The 16,937-nt window shown below is 38.2% G+C and overlaps 1 protein-coding gene across 1 annotated transcript; it reads right to left on the bottom strand.

Moving 5' to 3' along the window:
- Positions 1-15,250: 15,250 nt before the first annotated feature.
- LOC119826047 (olfactory receptor 13C8-like) lies at positions 15,251-16,213 on the bottom strand. Its single transcript, XM_038347080.1, has one exon. The coding sequence runs from the start codon at positions 16,211-16,213 to the stop codon at positions 15,251-15,253; it is 963 nt and encodes a 320-aa protein (XP_038203008.1).
- Between the last annotated feature and the right edge of the window lie 724 nt (positions 16,214-16,937).

The raw sequence follows: 16,937 nt of genomic DNA on the forward strand, positions 1-16,937 counted from the left end.
AATCCCTTAAAGAAAACCAAGAAAAAGCAAGCAAACAGACGACAAAACGAATCAAGACTTGAAAACCTAAATAGAGACAATAAAGAAAACACAAACGAGGGAATTCTGGAAATAGAAATTATAGGTAAATGATCAGAAACCACAAATTCAAGCATAAACAGCAGAATACATGAGATGGAAGAAAGAATACCAGGCGTTGAAGATACAATAGAGGAAATAGATCAATTTATCAAAGAAAATGTTAAATCTAATGAACACTTAACACAAAATATTCAAGAGATAAGAGATACCATGAAAACACCAAACCTAAGAATAATAGGGTTAGAAGAAGGAGAAGAAGACTGTGAGTTTCTCCTAACCTGTTAGTCTGTTTATGATGTTTTGGTTGTAGTTTCCAAGTAACACTATATGATGTCCTGTTAAGTCAGCTTCCATTCAAACACATAAGCATAATTTATATCACCTTTGAGTTAACACAAAGTTTAAAAATTTATCAAAATAACTGCATAATAGTCACGGGTGTCTTAGTGTTACTAAAGTAGAAAACACTATTTTAAAAGAAAAATATCAGTGATATAAAAGATCTGGTAAAAATAGGATAACACCTGGTACTATAAATCTCATGGAAAGTTATTTATTAGGAAATACCCACAGTCTTAACAATTTTCACTCCTGCTCCAAAATGGATCCTGGAAATCCATGTTATAGAAATAAAATTTTAATGTTAAAGAATATCCTGAATGATGATATTCAACTAAGTGAGTATTAAAAGATTCTTTAAATTTATACCAACAGTACAAGGAATGGTATACTACCATTACATTACCATGTAAATTTATTTCTCCATGCTGTTAATTATTCCTTTCTCCTCCCATTTGAGGGGAAGAGATTGGTACTTTCTTTCATAAATATTTTCTAAGAGATTTTTGCTGCAGTAACCATCTGAGAACTGTTAGGATACTATATGTCTGCATTCTTATTATCTGAGGCTAAATTTCAAATTGGAATCAATGTTTACATGTTGCTGGAAAGGAAAGGGCTTTATGCCAAAATCTCCAAAACGTTACTTCTTCTAAACCTGTATCTGAATTGCAAGGCAGATTCAAAGAGGATTATAACTATGCTACCATCTTCTGATAAGAAGATAGTCAAATTCCAGTCTTAATTCTGAAAGAAGTGTACTGGTCTACCTCACACTTCCTACACTCTGCAATGTATGCCTTCAGGTCTCAGACTAAAGAGGATTAGTGACCTTATTTCTGAAGCCAACAAAACCACAAGCATACCTTCATGCTGATTAAATTTCCTGACCACTGGAAACTATATTTTTCATAGAAAACAGCATAGCCTGATAGTGAACAATTATCTCAGGAAAGGTAACATTAATTCTTATACTAGAAACACAGTGAATGTTTGAAAACACTGAGTAGAAATGCACACATTGGGTCTGCCCACCCTCCTCTTATACATAAATAAGGCCTCTTAACATGTGAATACTGTCATAAAAATGGTGGGACTTTTAAGGACATAATTGTATTTTTAATTATGTGTATTGTATATGAATGTGTGATTATGTGTATCTGTGCACGCGTGCATGCCCACACACATGAGTAAAGAACCTACAGAACCAGGTTCTGGAGCAGGAGTCCCCACTTCAGTGCCCAGTGTCTGTAACAGGCAGCTCACAATTGTCTACAGTTTTAGCTCCAGGCAATCTGAAGATGTCTGCTAGTCTCCACGGGTATCCACACTGACATACACACACTCAAACACACACACACACACACACACACACACACACACAAGTTTAAAAGTCAAGTAACACAGATCTTTTTTATTTATGTCTTACCTCCATGTTTTTCCATATTGTTCAGTTTGTGGTCTACAATCCAGTTAGCTCACATACAACTGAAGCACGCATAGCATTCTCTGACTGCATCATACAGAAGTGTCTGGAAGGTCTCACTCCTTGTGGGTGCTCTGTAGATAAGCAGAAACAGCAGCACCCAGAAACTCATTAACAAATGAAGATGGCAAAACCCACCTCATATGTCCTGAATCTGCTACAAAGACTCCCCAAGTGACATGGGAACATCACACTTGAAGGTTGATAGTTACATATGAAGAGACTTGTAAGGAAAACTTTAACCCTGAGTCCCTCTCCACAGCCAATGTGGAAAATTTTTGTTTGTCTTCTCTCTTAGTTACTGTTCTATTGCAGTGAAGAGATACCATGACCAAGACAACTCTTATGAAAGAAAGCATTTAATTGGGGGATGGCTTACAGTTTCAGAGGGCTAGTGCATTATCAGCATGGCTAGAAGTATGTTGGAGAAAGGCAGGAATGGTGCATGGGACGGAATTAAGAGCTATACATCCTGATCCACAGACATGCAGAGAAAGTGAGGCTGACCCTGGCGCTGGCCTTTAAAACATCAATGCTCACCTCTTTTGACACATCTTCCTCAACAAGGCCTCACCTACTCCAAGTAGACCACACCAAATCCTTCCCAACTGTCCACCAATGGAGAAGAGTTCAAATTCTCATTCTCCTTCAAATCACCACATCTGATTGAGGTGCTAGAGATAGAGGGTTGTATGTGGTAGCAAGGCCTCTACCACCAAACTATTCCTGCAGTCTGATTTGCTTAGTTTTGAAAGAACAGTAAGGTGTAAGTTCAAAACTAGGACTTCAAAATCAGAAAATGAAGGTTTTTGTAACAATTCACTCAATTATTGTGATATTTACATACATTTTTTCTCATATTTGCTTCCCTAGAGAATGTTAATGATGAAAATATATGTTTACATCTGCAAATTAAAAAAACCCTAAATGAGTGTTGCTGTTAATGACTGACATTGCCATCCAGTAACATCAAGTAAATAAATCTTTATTGAACAGATTAACACAGTCTCCCTCCAAACCTTTGGCTTCAGAATGTGTTGTATGGAATAACTGCATCAGAAATAACAGATGCTCATTAGAAATGCTAATCATTCTCCCCTGCCTTAGGCCCAGTGCATTACCGTCTCAGGAAATAGAATACATACGCATACCTCGTTCACAAGCTATCGATGTCATCTTCTGTGTCTTCAATCAGCAGCCTTGTGAACAAGCAGAGGAATCACAAGAGCTGAACTCACAGCTGTTGCGCTGCTGTTCTACAGTCAATGCTGATGGGTCCATGTATTGCCTCCCATCCCTACTAGCTCTCTGTATGATAACACTATTAATTTCCTCAGATTCCACCTATGTGCAAATAAATGGAAAGGAACACCTGGTTATCGTCTGGGTCATTCTTAAGGGGCTCCCAGAGCACCCAAGTGCTAAAGAATTACCTGTTGTGAGGTGTTTGGTGAATTTCTAGTAATCCTCCCGGAGAACTGCAAGTGAATCACCCTAACTCTTCCAGATTTCTGCCTACATATCTTTTTAGGGAATATTTCTTCCCAAACATTTGATATACAACTTCCTTGGTCTCCGTAATACCAAAACATTTTTCCTAGAAAAGAAAATTCACAGGATGTATCATGTGCTGCTATTTACATGTTATTGCCTACAGTATGGGATCCGTGGAGTGTGTGCTCTTGGCAGCAATGCTCTAAAATGGTACCATCAAAGGATCGCATCATGTCTGAAACCCCTGCTATACCTGGCCCCCAAAAGCAAGACACTGCACTAAAGTAGCAGCTTTCTCAATTTATTGACAGAAACTCTTTTTTTACAACATGGTTCCTCTTCATGGAAATACATAATTAATCATTTCTTTTCTGGAACATTAGCCTCTGTCAAGCTGGTTTACAAGGCTATTTCTTTGGATGAGACTATTATAAAGTTGAGCAGTGTAATGTTTTTTGTTTCTTAATTAGTGCAGATGTGTGTTTTCTACATCTTCATCCTTTCTATTGTAAGAATCAGTTTAACTAAAGGAAGAGAAAAGAACTGATTCCTCCTGACCAGGCTCCATGAGGAGTGAATGTGCTTGTGGGACCATCCTCTTGATACACATGAGCCAAAGACTCTGCTTTTGATAAAGGACTTACTCTGTTCTGTAGTACAGAGACCCTGTGCTCAATCCTATGGTCCTCAGGCTGAGAAAGACAGAGGTGCGTGGGCTACGAAAACTGATGTGTAGACCCTAGTTCTGTAGGACACCAACATTTTTGAGCACAGGATTGAAATAAGCTTATATATTTAAAGGAAGGTTGATTGAGATTCCCCTCTGTGTGCTGTGAATGTGTTTTGTTACCAGTGGTTAATAAAGAGTCTTCTTTGGGCCTATAGCAAGGCAGGAATTCCAAGCTGAGATTGAGGAGAAATGAGAGAGGAGTCAGGGAGATGCCATGTAGCTGCTGAAGGAGAAAGATGCCTGCCAGGACCTTTACCAGTAGGCCACAGCCTCATGGTGACACACAGATTAATAGAAATATATTATTTCAAGATATAAGAATTAGCTAGAATTGTGCATAAGCTAACGGCCAAACGGTGTTGCAATTAATATAGTTTCTGTGAGATTATTCGCGTCTGGGTGGGGAAACAAACGAGCACCCTCTGTCTACAGAAAGATTCTAAATGTAAACAACAAAGCAATAAGGTTATATGCTGTCATAGAATTTCAGTTTAAAATAAATTTTAAAGTTAATAATTACTCTATGAAAATGACTAGGAGCTCATAAAATATAGGAATAAGTGATATAAGAAGTTAATGCTTAAAAACAGCAAAAAGTATTTTGAATCGTGCATTTACATGAGAATCAAGTAATATATCAACTTTATTGATTAAGATGTATATTTTAGACCTCTTTTTTAAGTTTTTCATGGTACTTTTGTCTGTTCCATTCTTGATTTTTATTTAACTTGGGCATCTGATATGGCTCCAGCCTCCACTCCAGCTCTATACTGACTGTCTTTCCATGTACGCATTCCCACAGCCCCCTGTGTAATGTTGCACTCTGTCTATTGTCCCGCCCCTCAGTTACATCACTTCCTGCCTCATCTAGTGGCAGTCACATATGCTATATCAGCTTCATTCCCACATCTCTGCTTCTTGTCACTTTCCCTCCTTTCTGTTACTCCGATTCTCCCTCCATCACACCATTTCCATTGACTCTATAATCGTTTGTTAGTTCCTGACTCTCCCAGTGACAGAACTAGGGGTAACTGTTCTCTATGTGAAGTCCAATGTCACGTTAATTAAAAGCAAATGGTAGCAATTACTAGCAAATTCATCAATTAAGTGTTGAAAGGATGGTAAAATGTGGTCAGAGTTCCAGAATTAATATGAGGAGCTAAGAGAATTGGAATTTAAGTAGCATGTCATCACCAAGCTACAAGTATAAAAAAGTTTGGTACAATATCAAATAAGATTTAAATATAAATAAAAATAGGAAAAAAATGAAAGGCTAGTTGTAATATGTTAAAGAGGTTGTTAGGACTGGATCAAACAAAGTTCACAGTATACATTATTCTTAAATACACAATTGCTGCAAAATATAATGAATTTATATATATTCAAAGAGCACCAGAAACATTACTTTTCCAAAAGGAGTTGCAGCCTTTGTTTCTTTTGTTTTATGAGTGTGTGCTCTCATATATGGCTGAGAAGAAGCCATCAGATCCTTCCTCAACTGGAGTTATGGATGGCTGTGAGCTGCCATGTGGGCACTTGGAATTGAGCACAGGTCTTTTGAAGAGCAAGCGCTCTAAACTATTGATTGATCCCTGCTGTCTTTCTTTTCTTTTTTTATGTTCACAACATAATCACCATCTATAGTTAAGTTGCCTAGCATAACGTGCCAGCCTGAACTGGCCTGAACTGGTTGGTCAGGTGATATGGACTCAGGTCTGCTCAGCAAAGGTTTTAATTACACAACAGTATTGAGGGTACCTGATGTTCTTGATCCACCAAAGTATTTTGTAGGGTTGTCGGAGGGAAGGAGATGCCACTGTGGAAGAGGCTCAGCCAGGTTCCCAGAGTCCACACGTGGTAAGAGGAGCAGCCCATGCAAGATGGGCTGTGGGTCCCAGCACCTGTTTGAGGTGCAACGGAAGGCTGACTGGCAGAGGATACTAAATCACAAACAGGGTAAATAACATGACTGCACACTGTGGAGAGGAGCGTTGTGTGGGATGCACCAGAGAAGAACACTCAGACATTGGTTTAAACCGACAGGAAGTTTGATTAGCTGGCTGGAGACAACACTGGCTATTTGACATCCTGGTTTAGCCCCCAACCTTTTTCAAAGTGAAGTTTTTATGTGCAAAACCATGTCCTGGGTTGACGCATCTCAGTTAACAAGAGCAGTCAGCCAGAAGCGGGACTACAGAAGCCAAAAAGCAAGGTTAGAACATTTAAAGACTTTCCCAGAACTATGGACTTTGATGGATGAGGTCTTTGTTTTTGTTTTGGCAGATGGCGCTGTCTACGTACTGTTTTATGGCCTGCATGGTATGTCTATCATGAAGTCAGTTGTGCTTAGGTCTGGGGGCCGGCTACCAGAGGGATCATATGAATTGTAATGAGTTTTCCAAATTCTAACAAAGTGAGTAAGCGATCTATAGGCAAAAGAATCAGAATGTGAACGTCTAAGTCTATAAAGACAAAGAAAGAGTTCCTGAATAAAGATTTGAAAAGAGCTGGGGAGACAGATCCAACTGTTTTCTTACAGTATCTGGTGAAGTGAAGACCATTAAATAGGACGGTCAGCCTTGTCTGCTCTGTCATCAATGCAGATAATGAGAGAAAAAGTGGGGAAGTAAGGACAGGGAGGGGAGGAGGCCATTCCACAGGAACCTGTAGAAAAGAAATGGAAACTCTGTCACATACAGAGAACCGAACAACTAATGCATATATTAGGTAGAAAGAAATCCTCGATTCTGAGCCTCTTAACCTCAGAAAATAGGTACAAACATGAAAAAGGAAGAAACTAGACTCCATTGCATATGGTGGATTACATGCACACCAGAGTGAGAGAGAAAGAAAAGACAGCGAGCTGCTGGAGCTACCCCTGGTTGTCAGCTCGGCCACATCTGGGATTAACTAAGTCCTAGCTGCTGGGTATGCCTATGTGGGGGGGGGGGGGCTCTTTCTTGGTTAAGTAATTTGAAATGAGAAGACAAAGTTTTAATCCAGATCTTTTAAAGATGGAACTTTATTCTGGGCCACACCTTTTGATGACAGCCTGTGTAAAGAATACGAAAAAAGGGAGATTTCTCTCTTTTCCTGCTTGCTCTCACTCTCGCTGGCAAATTCATTCCTTCACTGGTATTAAAGTCTACTCATTCAGGATTATGACGTGTGCTGAAGACCAGCTGAAATATCCAGCCTTGTGAACTAAACAACTACCGGATTCTTGGACCTTTCATTGGCAGACAGCCATTGTTGGACTACCTGGACCACACCATGTGAGTCATTCTAATAGCAATAAATCCCATATCTAGCTACATAGATAGATAGATGGATGGATAGATAGATTGATAGATGATAGATAGATAGATGGATAGATAGATTGATAGATAGATGATAGATAGATAGATAGATGGTAGATAGATAGATAGATAGATAGATAGATAGATAGATAGATATTCACTCTCTAAGTTCTGTTCCTCTAGAAAACCACAAATAATACAGGAAGGAGTAGGAAAATCATAATGACATATAAGAATAGAAATGAATAGGCTAGGGAAATATATGTACTTGTTTTAACATGCATGTGGTATGTACAAAAATGGATTTTTTCCCTAGACATTAGCATTATTCACTAGTATGCCAGTCACTGCTGGATGTCAGGTTCCAAATCTTAATTAATTATTAATTCAGATCTCCACCAAAGATCACTGCGTTTATCCCTAAAAAAATTTGTACAAAAAAAACCCCAATTAAATAGATCTGGAATACTTTGTTGTCGCATTTTAATGCCAACAGAAGAAGGTATCCTGAAAACGTAAGCACTTTCCAGTAGAAGACCACACACGCAAGAGCATTTTGACAACACAGACTGATTTTAAAAGATTTTTTTTTAAGTGATCACTAAGTTTGATCAAAGTTTGATGAGAAGGGAAGGGAGACTACATTTGAGGGAAACTTGAAAGGTAATAAATTTTTTAAAAAAGTGAAAATTTATATATAATCCTCATAGTAATTTTTATAGAATATCATGAAAACGATGATGCTAAATTACTAGAACTCATTTAATTTAAAAGCTAGAAGTGCATAGGGACATAAAATGAATAAATTGAAATTTTGATGAATAGCAATACAATAACACATTAAGATTAAATACAGAAGGCAAGTTATTTTATGATGACAAATGCCATCTTCATTAAGATTTCAATGTCTGCTAATAACAAAGCAAATCGAAGTCACAGAGCTGCTCCCAGAATGCAAAGAGAACAATAGATCCTGACCTTTGACAAATTCCTATTAAGTCCTCTTCTCTAGGAACCATCACAGTGGCTCAAACTGAAGGATATTCTGCAGTGTGTAAAGATTATAGTCTCTGAAATCACTTGGGATGTAAAAGCAAAGATGGGTCTGTTTCAGATGGAGAGATTCTGAGACTAAGAAGTCCTAATCATTTAATTCAACATAGCATTTGAACTAAAGCATTTTGTTTCAAAAGGCATTATCAAAATAATTATCTAAAATTGACTGGACTCTAGAGATCATATGTGATAATAGTTCAAGAATAACTTCTCCACTCTAATGAGTTCATTACAGGAAGATGTTCTTATTTGTAGGAATGGCATACTACAACTGAAATAATGAGGCCTTATGTTGGCCATGAGCGCTCTTGTAATTAAGAAAATTTTAAAAACATGTTTTCTGATCCAAGCAGAAGGCAGTTGGTTACTGCAGCAATTGTGGCAGGATCACCAGATGGGCACATCCTACCTGACAGGTTGGTCCTGCTTCATAGGGTCCACAGCTGGACAAGACTAATGATGTCTTTTCCCCTCCTGTAGCCCACACAGTACCCTCCAGCACTTTGAAAGTGGACCATCCAGGATGATGTTTCCAGCTTGGGGCCAGCCTGCTTTCTCAGCATCCTGCAGCCAGGACCTGCGGTGTCTTTAGCAATAGTGTCTGATCCTCTGTTTCTCAAGGACAAGCAAAAGAATTGACAAGAGCCTGTTCTGGTGGCAGGCCCGGGGAATCCCTGACCACTTCTGTGGAGGTGCCTCACACCTGGAACTGGAGACTATGTGTGGTGGCCCTCTGCGTCTATAAAAAGCACCTTCTAGCCTTTCAGGGTAACCTCCACTGTGCCTTTCTTTGAACTACGACATAAATCCTTTATACTTCCTTTGTCTCGGTTACTAATTCTCCACCATCACATTCTCATCTCCCCAACCCCCCACTTACCTCCCTACTTAAAGGTTTCAACCCACAGTCTTCCCCCTATTTCCTTTTACTTGTCCTTTACTAGGCCCCTTCCCTTTAGGCAATCAATTCCCCATGTTCACTCTCCACCGTAGGGACCAATGCCTAGTGCCATAAGACCAGGTAATAACCTAGGCCCTGGGAGGTCATTAGCCCAGGAGGAAAAATTAACATTGTGTTACTAAATCAACATAGCGCCAAATTGCCACATCAATATCTATGTTTATACCCATAGGTAAATGCTGCTCTCAGTCTTGTTCAGAAAAGCCTCCCTTTTCAATGGTGAAGGCCAGGCTAGTGGCCCAAGAGGCTGAGAATGTGAGTTGTGAGCTCAGTCCTAAACAAGACATTGGCATCATTCTCTCTAAGGCTTGGGGACACTGCAGAACACTCAGCTGAAGACAGTGGTTCCCTTCTGGTTTCCAGATCTCTAGTCCTAGACGGACACCCATGCCACTGACATCTGACTTGCAAGTCTTTTAACTACAGTGTTGATCAAAAATAAGTTGAGAGGGAACGTTGATATCATATTAAACAGTATTGTTTATTCCTTTTTTTTTTTTTACCAGTCAATCACTCTGACTCTGTTTTTCTTGGAATACATCTCATTTACACAGCTGTTTATTTTGTTGTGCTTTCAGGTTTCAAAATGTATTATTGACGGAACTGCATAGAGCTTGGCATGATTTTCACAGAGTCCTGAGCACACTTTGAGATCTTCCCACAGATGACCTCACATAACTCTTTCTTGTTTCGTTCTATGAATGGACTCAGTCCCCTAGGAATCCTCCCCACAGATTCCCTCCAGAAAACTTTTGAAGGGGAAGAATGATGTTAAAGTTGCCCGTTCACTTTAACAAGCTTGACTTTAGACTACTAACAGGCACATGGGATCCTACCCCTATGCAACTTACTTGTACCTTTGAATCAGACAGAAGTAGGTCAGTAAACTTATAATGATGTCCTCAGAGATGTGGGTCTGTGCTGAGGTATAAATACTGACTGTGCTCTCTACTCCTGTGGGAGGGGATTGCCAGACTATGAGATAACAAGCAAAAAGGAAATGGAGACTTCCTATGCTAGTTACCTCTTTGAAATCACTTTGTTTTACAAAGTCAAGGGTTACAGAACAGAAAACTGGGAAATCTTAACAGATCTTTTATCAATGAAGAAAAATGAAGGGACATAGTGAGATAATGTTTGTATGAATTTTGGAGTTTATTTAGTAGTATTCTAGTCCTAAATAAACTGTTTCCAGTTATATGACCTAGGGTAATACATTTAATTTTGAGAAAATATATGTATTTTATAGATCAAAACATGCATCTATTTCAGTTTTATTAAGATTATCGGTTCCTCAGCAATATGTGTTTAATGGCTTCTTCTCTGTATTACACAGTCACCAAAGGGGTTGTTCCATTTTTAAATACTATAAACATAATAGTAAACTTGGCAATAAAACATAATTGCTATCTGTTCTTCTGAAGACTTCTTATCTGGGATTTTTAATTTCCATACCGTTATATGTTGATGTAGCATTCCGCTCTGTAAACTGTGAATACTGTTGTTTAATAATCTGCTTTGGGTCTATTGCAGTGCAGAGTAGGGCAAGGCGGGAATTCCAGGCAGATAGAGGAGAAGAGAGTAGGCGGAGTCAGGGAGGTGCAATGTAGCTGTCCCGAAAAAGACAGACACAGGAAACTTGACTGTAGGCCACGAATTCGTAGTGATGCACAGATGAATATAAATGGGTTAAGATGTAAGAATTAGCTAGAAATATGCATTAGTTAATAGGCCAAGCAGTGATTTAATTAATATAATTTCTGAGTGGATATTTCAGGTCTGGACAGCCGGGAAAACAAATAAGCAGCCTGCGCCAACAATATGTAGACATTTTCCATACTTCAATTTCCATACAATTATATGTAAGACATTCTCCATACTCCCCTCCTATCTTTAATTTCCATACGGTTATATGTAAGACATTCTCTATACTCCCCTACTATCTTTAATTTCCATAGTTATATGTAAGACATTCTCCATACTCCCCTACTATCCTTTCTTACCCAGTGTCCCGCCATTAGTCTTTGTTCCCCTAGAAAATTTAGCCCCTACTTTATGTCACATATATATGCACATATAATCTTACATATATGTATAAAATCTAGGAATTATAAACAAGAGGAAGAATGTCTTTCTGAAACTGGCTTAATTTTCTTCCTGTGATTATCCACCTTTCTGCAAACAACCTCTTTATAGTTAACAAAGAAAATTGCATTGTATGTATGCATACATGCATACATATAATATTTTCCTTAGTAGTCTGTTGTGATACATCTAGGTTTGTTCGATAGCATAGCTTTGCTAATAGTACTGCATTAGCCACTGATGAAGATGACCCTCTGCCAAACGGTTTAGAGTCCCACTGATCCTGTGATAACCATGCACTCACCAAGATGAGTCTCTAATCTGCCCCAGAGGAGCCATTCCTGGAATGTATGAGTCATTCATTCATTCAGAGTCCTCCATCATTGCTTGCTGCCCTGAAGCTCAGTTTCTCAATGTTGACAGTCCTTACCTAGGACACGGTGCTACCAATCAGTCAGTGCCATTACAGCTGCATGTTTCATCCTGTCACATGTTTGGTGTCATCTCTGACCAAATAACTTGGGGATTTGGGTTAATGAAGCTCATTTATGAGCTGTCCTGTTTAACTTTGTGAAATAACAATAAGCTATTAATAGGAAAAGTCTTAAGACTTAGGCATCTCTGAGCGAACATAAGAGGAGTCTGGCAGATTATCTCTAGGATCCATTTTAAAAATCAACTTCCTCCCTCTCCCTCTGTTTCTCCCTCCACTTTTCCCTCTCCTCCTCCCTCTCCCTCTTCTTCTCCCTCCCCCAAACATTCTCTCTCCACTTTTCCCCCTCCTTCTCTATCTTCCTCCTCTCCTTCTCCCTCTTTTGCTCCCACTACCTCTTCCTCTCCCTTTCCTTCTCCCTCTCCTTCTCCCTTTCCTTCTCCCTCTCCTTCTCCCTCTCCTTCTCCCTAACCTAACCCCTAACCCTAACCTGTCTCCCTCTCCCTCCCCTAATTCCTCTCCTTCTCCCTCTCCTTCTCCCTAACCCTAACCCCTAACCCTAACTCTAATTTGCCTCCCTCTCCCTCCCTCTCCCCTCCCTTCATTCTTCCCTCTCTCCCTCTCCTTCTCCTTCTCCTTCTCAGATTTTCTATGAAGTCACATACTTTGGATTATTTTCCTGACTCAAATAAACAACTGGACTTTAGATTTCTCAACTGACTGTCAGTCTTATAGGATAGAAACCCAGCTGCATCTCAGTGGGTGAACCTCTGTGCGTCTTAGAATCTTTGCCTGTAAACTGAGTGATGTCAAATAACTCTTAATATTATTGTGAAAAGTTAAAAATAGCACCATATGAATATACTAAAGAACTATCATGTTAGTTCTGAATTTAAATTCTCTGATTTTTTTTCTCCTCAATTTCCTTTTGTTTCCTTCCTTCTCTTTTCTATTCTCTAAAATCAACTTTTTGTTAAGAATTAAATGTGAATATTCCAAAAGGCTGTGTGTATATCTAGCATAGTTTATTATACATTGCTCAGTATTATTAAATTATAGTTCATTTTAGCATAAATGATGGTAAAAATATTTTACTAAGAATATGGCAGAATTACTAATCTATCAGAATGGGTACTAAGGTAAGCAATAAATACAGTTAATGAAGTACCTAAAAGCACAGGATTTGTTTCATGCAGTCTTAAGGGTTTAACTTTTTCTCTGGCCTATAAAAAGACGAATAATTAGCTAGAATTTATTCCTATAGTCATATCAGATATTCATAACAGATATACATTCTGACTGGAATTATTAGAATTATTAACATTATTAATATTACTACAGCTCTTCAGTTATTTACAGATGTGTTTTCATTGTGCCAGCTTATAAGGATTCTTTAATTAATAATTCCTACGGTGCATATAGGAACAAGAGTGTAGACTGGGTAATATAATTTCTTTGAAAATGCTGATTATGCATAAAACTTGACATTATATCGATTTTTACAAACATCCTACATATGCTTTAGAAGAATGTGTGTTCCATCAGAGTGGGATTTATTTTTGCTCAAATATTTTACATCACTATAAATCTTTGTTTACTGTCTTAATACTTGAGAAGGATGTAAAGGTCATTATATTGCCTCCGTTATACCTGTTGAAAGTCTTTTGTTAGAAGATCTACCATTCAGAATTATACATCTATTGGGTTAAATTCACCTTCTATCATAATGCAACTTTTTCTTTATTAGAAATAAATTGCATTTGATCATAAATTTATTTATTAGTCATTAATATAGAAATAGCAGTACTTAAATAATTTGCCTAGCATGCATTTTCTGTCTTTTAATTTAAATATTTTTCTCTTTATACATCTATATATCTCCTTAAAATAGACAGACTGAAGGAAGGCAAAGTGCCTTTTTAAAAGTTGCATACCAATTAACGTACTTCTTTTAATGTACCTTCTTTTAATATACCTCCTAAATAGGCTTGGCCTACATACCTTGATTATGGTTATAGTGAGCATGGAGTCTCAACAAAGTGCTTAATACAGCATATTTTTATATATTTATTTTTTATCTGAACCTTGAATGATTAAAAGCAAATATTATTTTTCCCGAGAGCCTTTAAATCTATGTTTAGAGGGAACAAGATAGGGACTCTGATCTGAAGTCTTGTGAACTGGTGTTAACTCATATTGTTCTACTGGGGGAGAAAATATGCTCCATCTAAAAGCAGCTGGTTGATCCCATCTTTTGCGAAATCACTCTATTGATATGTTTAGGACATGAAATGTGTCTATTACTCTGACAGTTGTTACATTCTAGTGTGTGCTTGCAGGATTACACAGTATGTGTTTGAGGTCCAGTTGTGCCTAGCACATCCTGTCAAAGAAAACAATGCTTCTGAAAATCCACTTTGCTTCATTAGAGTGTTCAGGCACAATGCAAGAGTTCTGGGCTCAGCTCTCTAAATTAGCACGAGACCCATTGGCAGGCTGATGCTGGCATTTCCCATGGAGATAACTTTATTACTATCACATCCCTGTATTTCTTACAGCTTTGCTGCAGCTTGTAACTTCTCCCCATTGTGTGTGTGTGTCTATGTGTTTGTGTGTGTGTGTGTGTCTGTGTGTGTGTGTGTCTGTTTGAGTATCTCCCAAACCATACAATGTATCAAAAATATTTAATCTCTTTTAATAAATTTTACTCTTGTGGGTATGATAGAAATACATTTCTAACATCATACATCAGGTGGCTATTGCATTTATTTAAAAATATTAAGCATTTATTATGTTCCAGACTCTGTTATAAGTTGGATTATTGTAGGCTAAAGTAAGGTTCAATCATCAGGGAATGTATATGCATGTTGAATCCAAATAATAAATAAGTGAGTAAATCAAGGGAATGCCTTACGTCATGTACCAATTAATATTCACTGTGCCTAGTCATCAAAGTGTAACTACAACAGATGATAAACTACCTTTAAGGGCTTTAAATAAATGTATTTCTTAAACCATTTTACCTATTGTTTTCTAAATGTTTAAGAGCTTATTTTTCCCTGCTAGCTGTTACTAAAGTATTTTCAGCATCCTTGCATTTCTGTAAAAGTGTATTTCAACAACTGTCAGTATGTCTCATTTCTTCATTCATAACAAAAACGGAACTGTAAAAAAGCAACCAAAATATTTTAATGTCTTTGAACTTTCATGTGTCATTAGATCTTTATGTATTTTCTGTTTATATAAACACAACTTCCAATAGCGAGTCCATGGTCTAAATAAAGAATCATTTATGTTTCATCAGATGATTTCCTCCCAGCATGCTCTGGACAGCAGCCTTCACATCCTTGTTCCTCAGACTGTAGATGAGAGGATTGAGCATGGGGGTCACCACCCCATAAAAAAAGGAGATGAGGACCTCAGTCAGGCTTTGATGTCCTTGCCCAGCCGTGGCTTTAGACTTGGGCTTTGCATACATGAAGAAGATGCTACCATAGAATATAATCACCACTGTCAGGTGAGAAGAGCACGTGGAGAAAGCCTTCTGTTTTCCTTCGGAGGAAGGGATCCTCAGGATGGTGGCGATGATGAAAAAATAAGAGACAGCAATGACTATCAATGGAACAGCTAGAAAAAGCAGATTTGACCCTGCCATGCTAATCACATTGATTGAAATATCTCCACAAGCCAGTTTCAGAATGGCCAGAATTTCACACTCAAAGTGGTGAATTACATTGTTACTACAGAATGGTAAATGCACTGCAAGAGATGTCTGCACCAATGAGTCAACAAGCCCAGCAACCCAGCATCCAACCGCCATGGGCACATAGCTACCCTTGCTCATGATGACAGGATATCTCAGTGGGTAGCAGATGGCCAGAAAGCGGTCAAGTGCCATCGTGCCTAGCAGCACACATTCTGTGGCACCCATGGCAAAGGAGAAGAACATTTGGACCATGCACTCAGGGAAGGAAACTCTCTTCCTTCCTTTCAGAAAGCTGCCAAGAATGAGTGGGACAGAAGAGCTTGTGTAGCAGATGTCCAGAAAGGACAGGTTGCAGAGGAAGAAGTACATGGGCGTGTGCAGATGTATGTCATAGATGACTACTGAGATAAGAACTCCATTCCCAAGCAAGATCAGCAGATACATGCACAAAACCAGCACAAATAAAACTTTCTGGAGCTTTGGGTGGTCAGAAAGCCCCACCAAAACAAATTCTGTCAACATGGAACCATTGGCTCTCTCCATGTGAAAATGCCCGTCCTCCAGCAGAACTCTGGGTATGATAGAAAGAAATCTATTAACAAGTTTATAAGAGCCACTTCATAAAATGAAAATATTCTTTGTTGTTGATGGTTGGTATTTAGATGTCACAGTATAAGGGGGGAAGACACTTTTTCTATGTGATCAATAATTAAGAATCTTTCATTTTAAAAATTTTTAATTGAAATAGAATTACATCACTCCCTCATCCTGTTACTTCCTCCAGCCCTTCACAGCTACCCTTGCTTGAACTTTTATCATACCTCCTCAATCTCAAATTAGTCGACTTTTTTCTTTGATTATATGTGTTACTTATGTGTGTGTGCACAAATATATGTAAATACTATCTGCTGAGTTGATTTTGTTGCTTATGTGTTAAAGTTTCTCAGCACAATTCTGGGCCTTGAATGAGGAATGCCTACTTAAGTTTTCTCCATTAAGAGAGTGAATCTTTAGATCCCAAACAGTTTATTGCTGCTTTTTCAAGTTGTGATTTAACTATTTGGGAATGGGCATAAAATAGCCTGGATTTGGTGCACAAATATTGGAAATTAATTGCCTATAGTGCAGGTTTTGTCTCAGTTTGTTGTAGTTATTAATGGATACTAACCAAATAATCTCGTGGGTTTCACTGTTATCTTCTCTTTCTTTTCATTATTTTCATTACTGTTTAGGTTTTTGGTTTCATTCCATTGTTTGTCACCCAGGC

The sequence above is a fragment of the Arvicola amphibius genome, chromosome 11, assembly GCF_903992535.2.
Source record: "Arvicola amphibius chromosome 11, mArvAmp1.2, whole genome shotgun sequence".
Lineage (NCBI taxonomy): Eukaryota > Metazoa > Chordata > Mammalia > Rodentia > Cricetidae > Arvicola > Arvicola amphibius.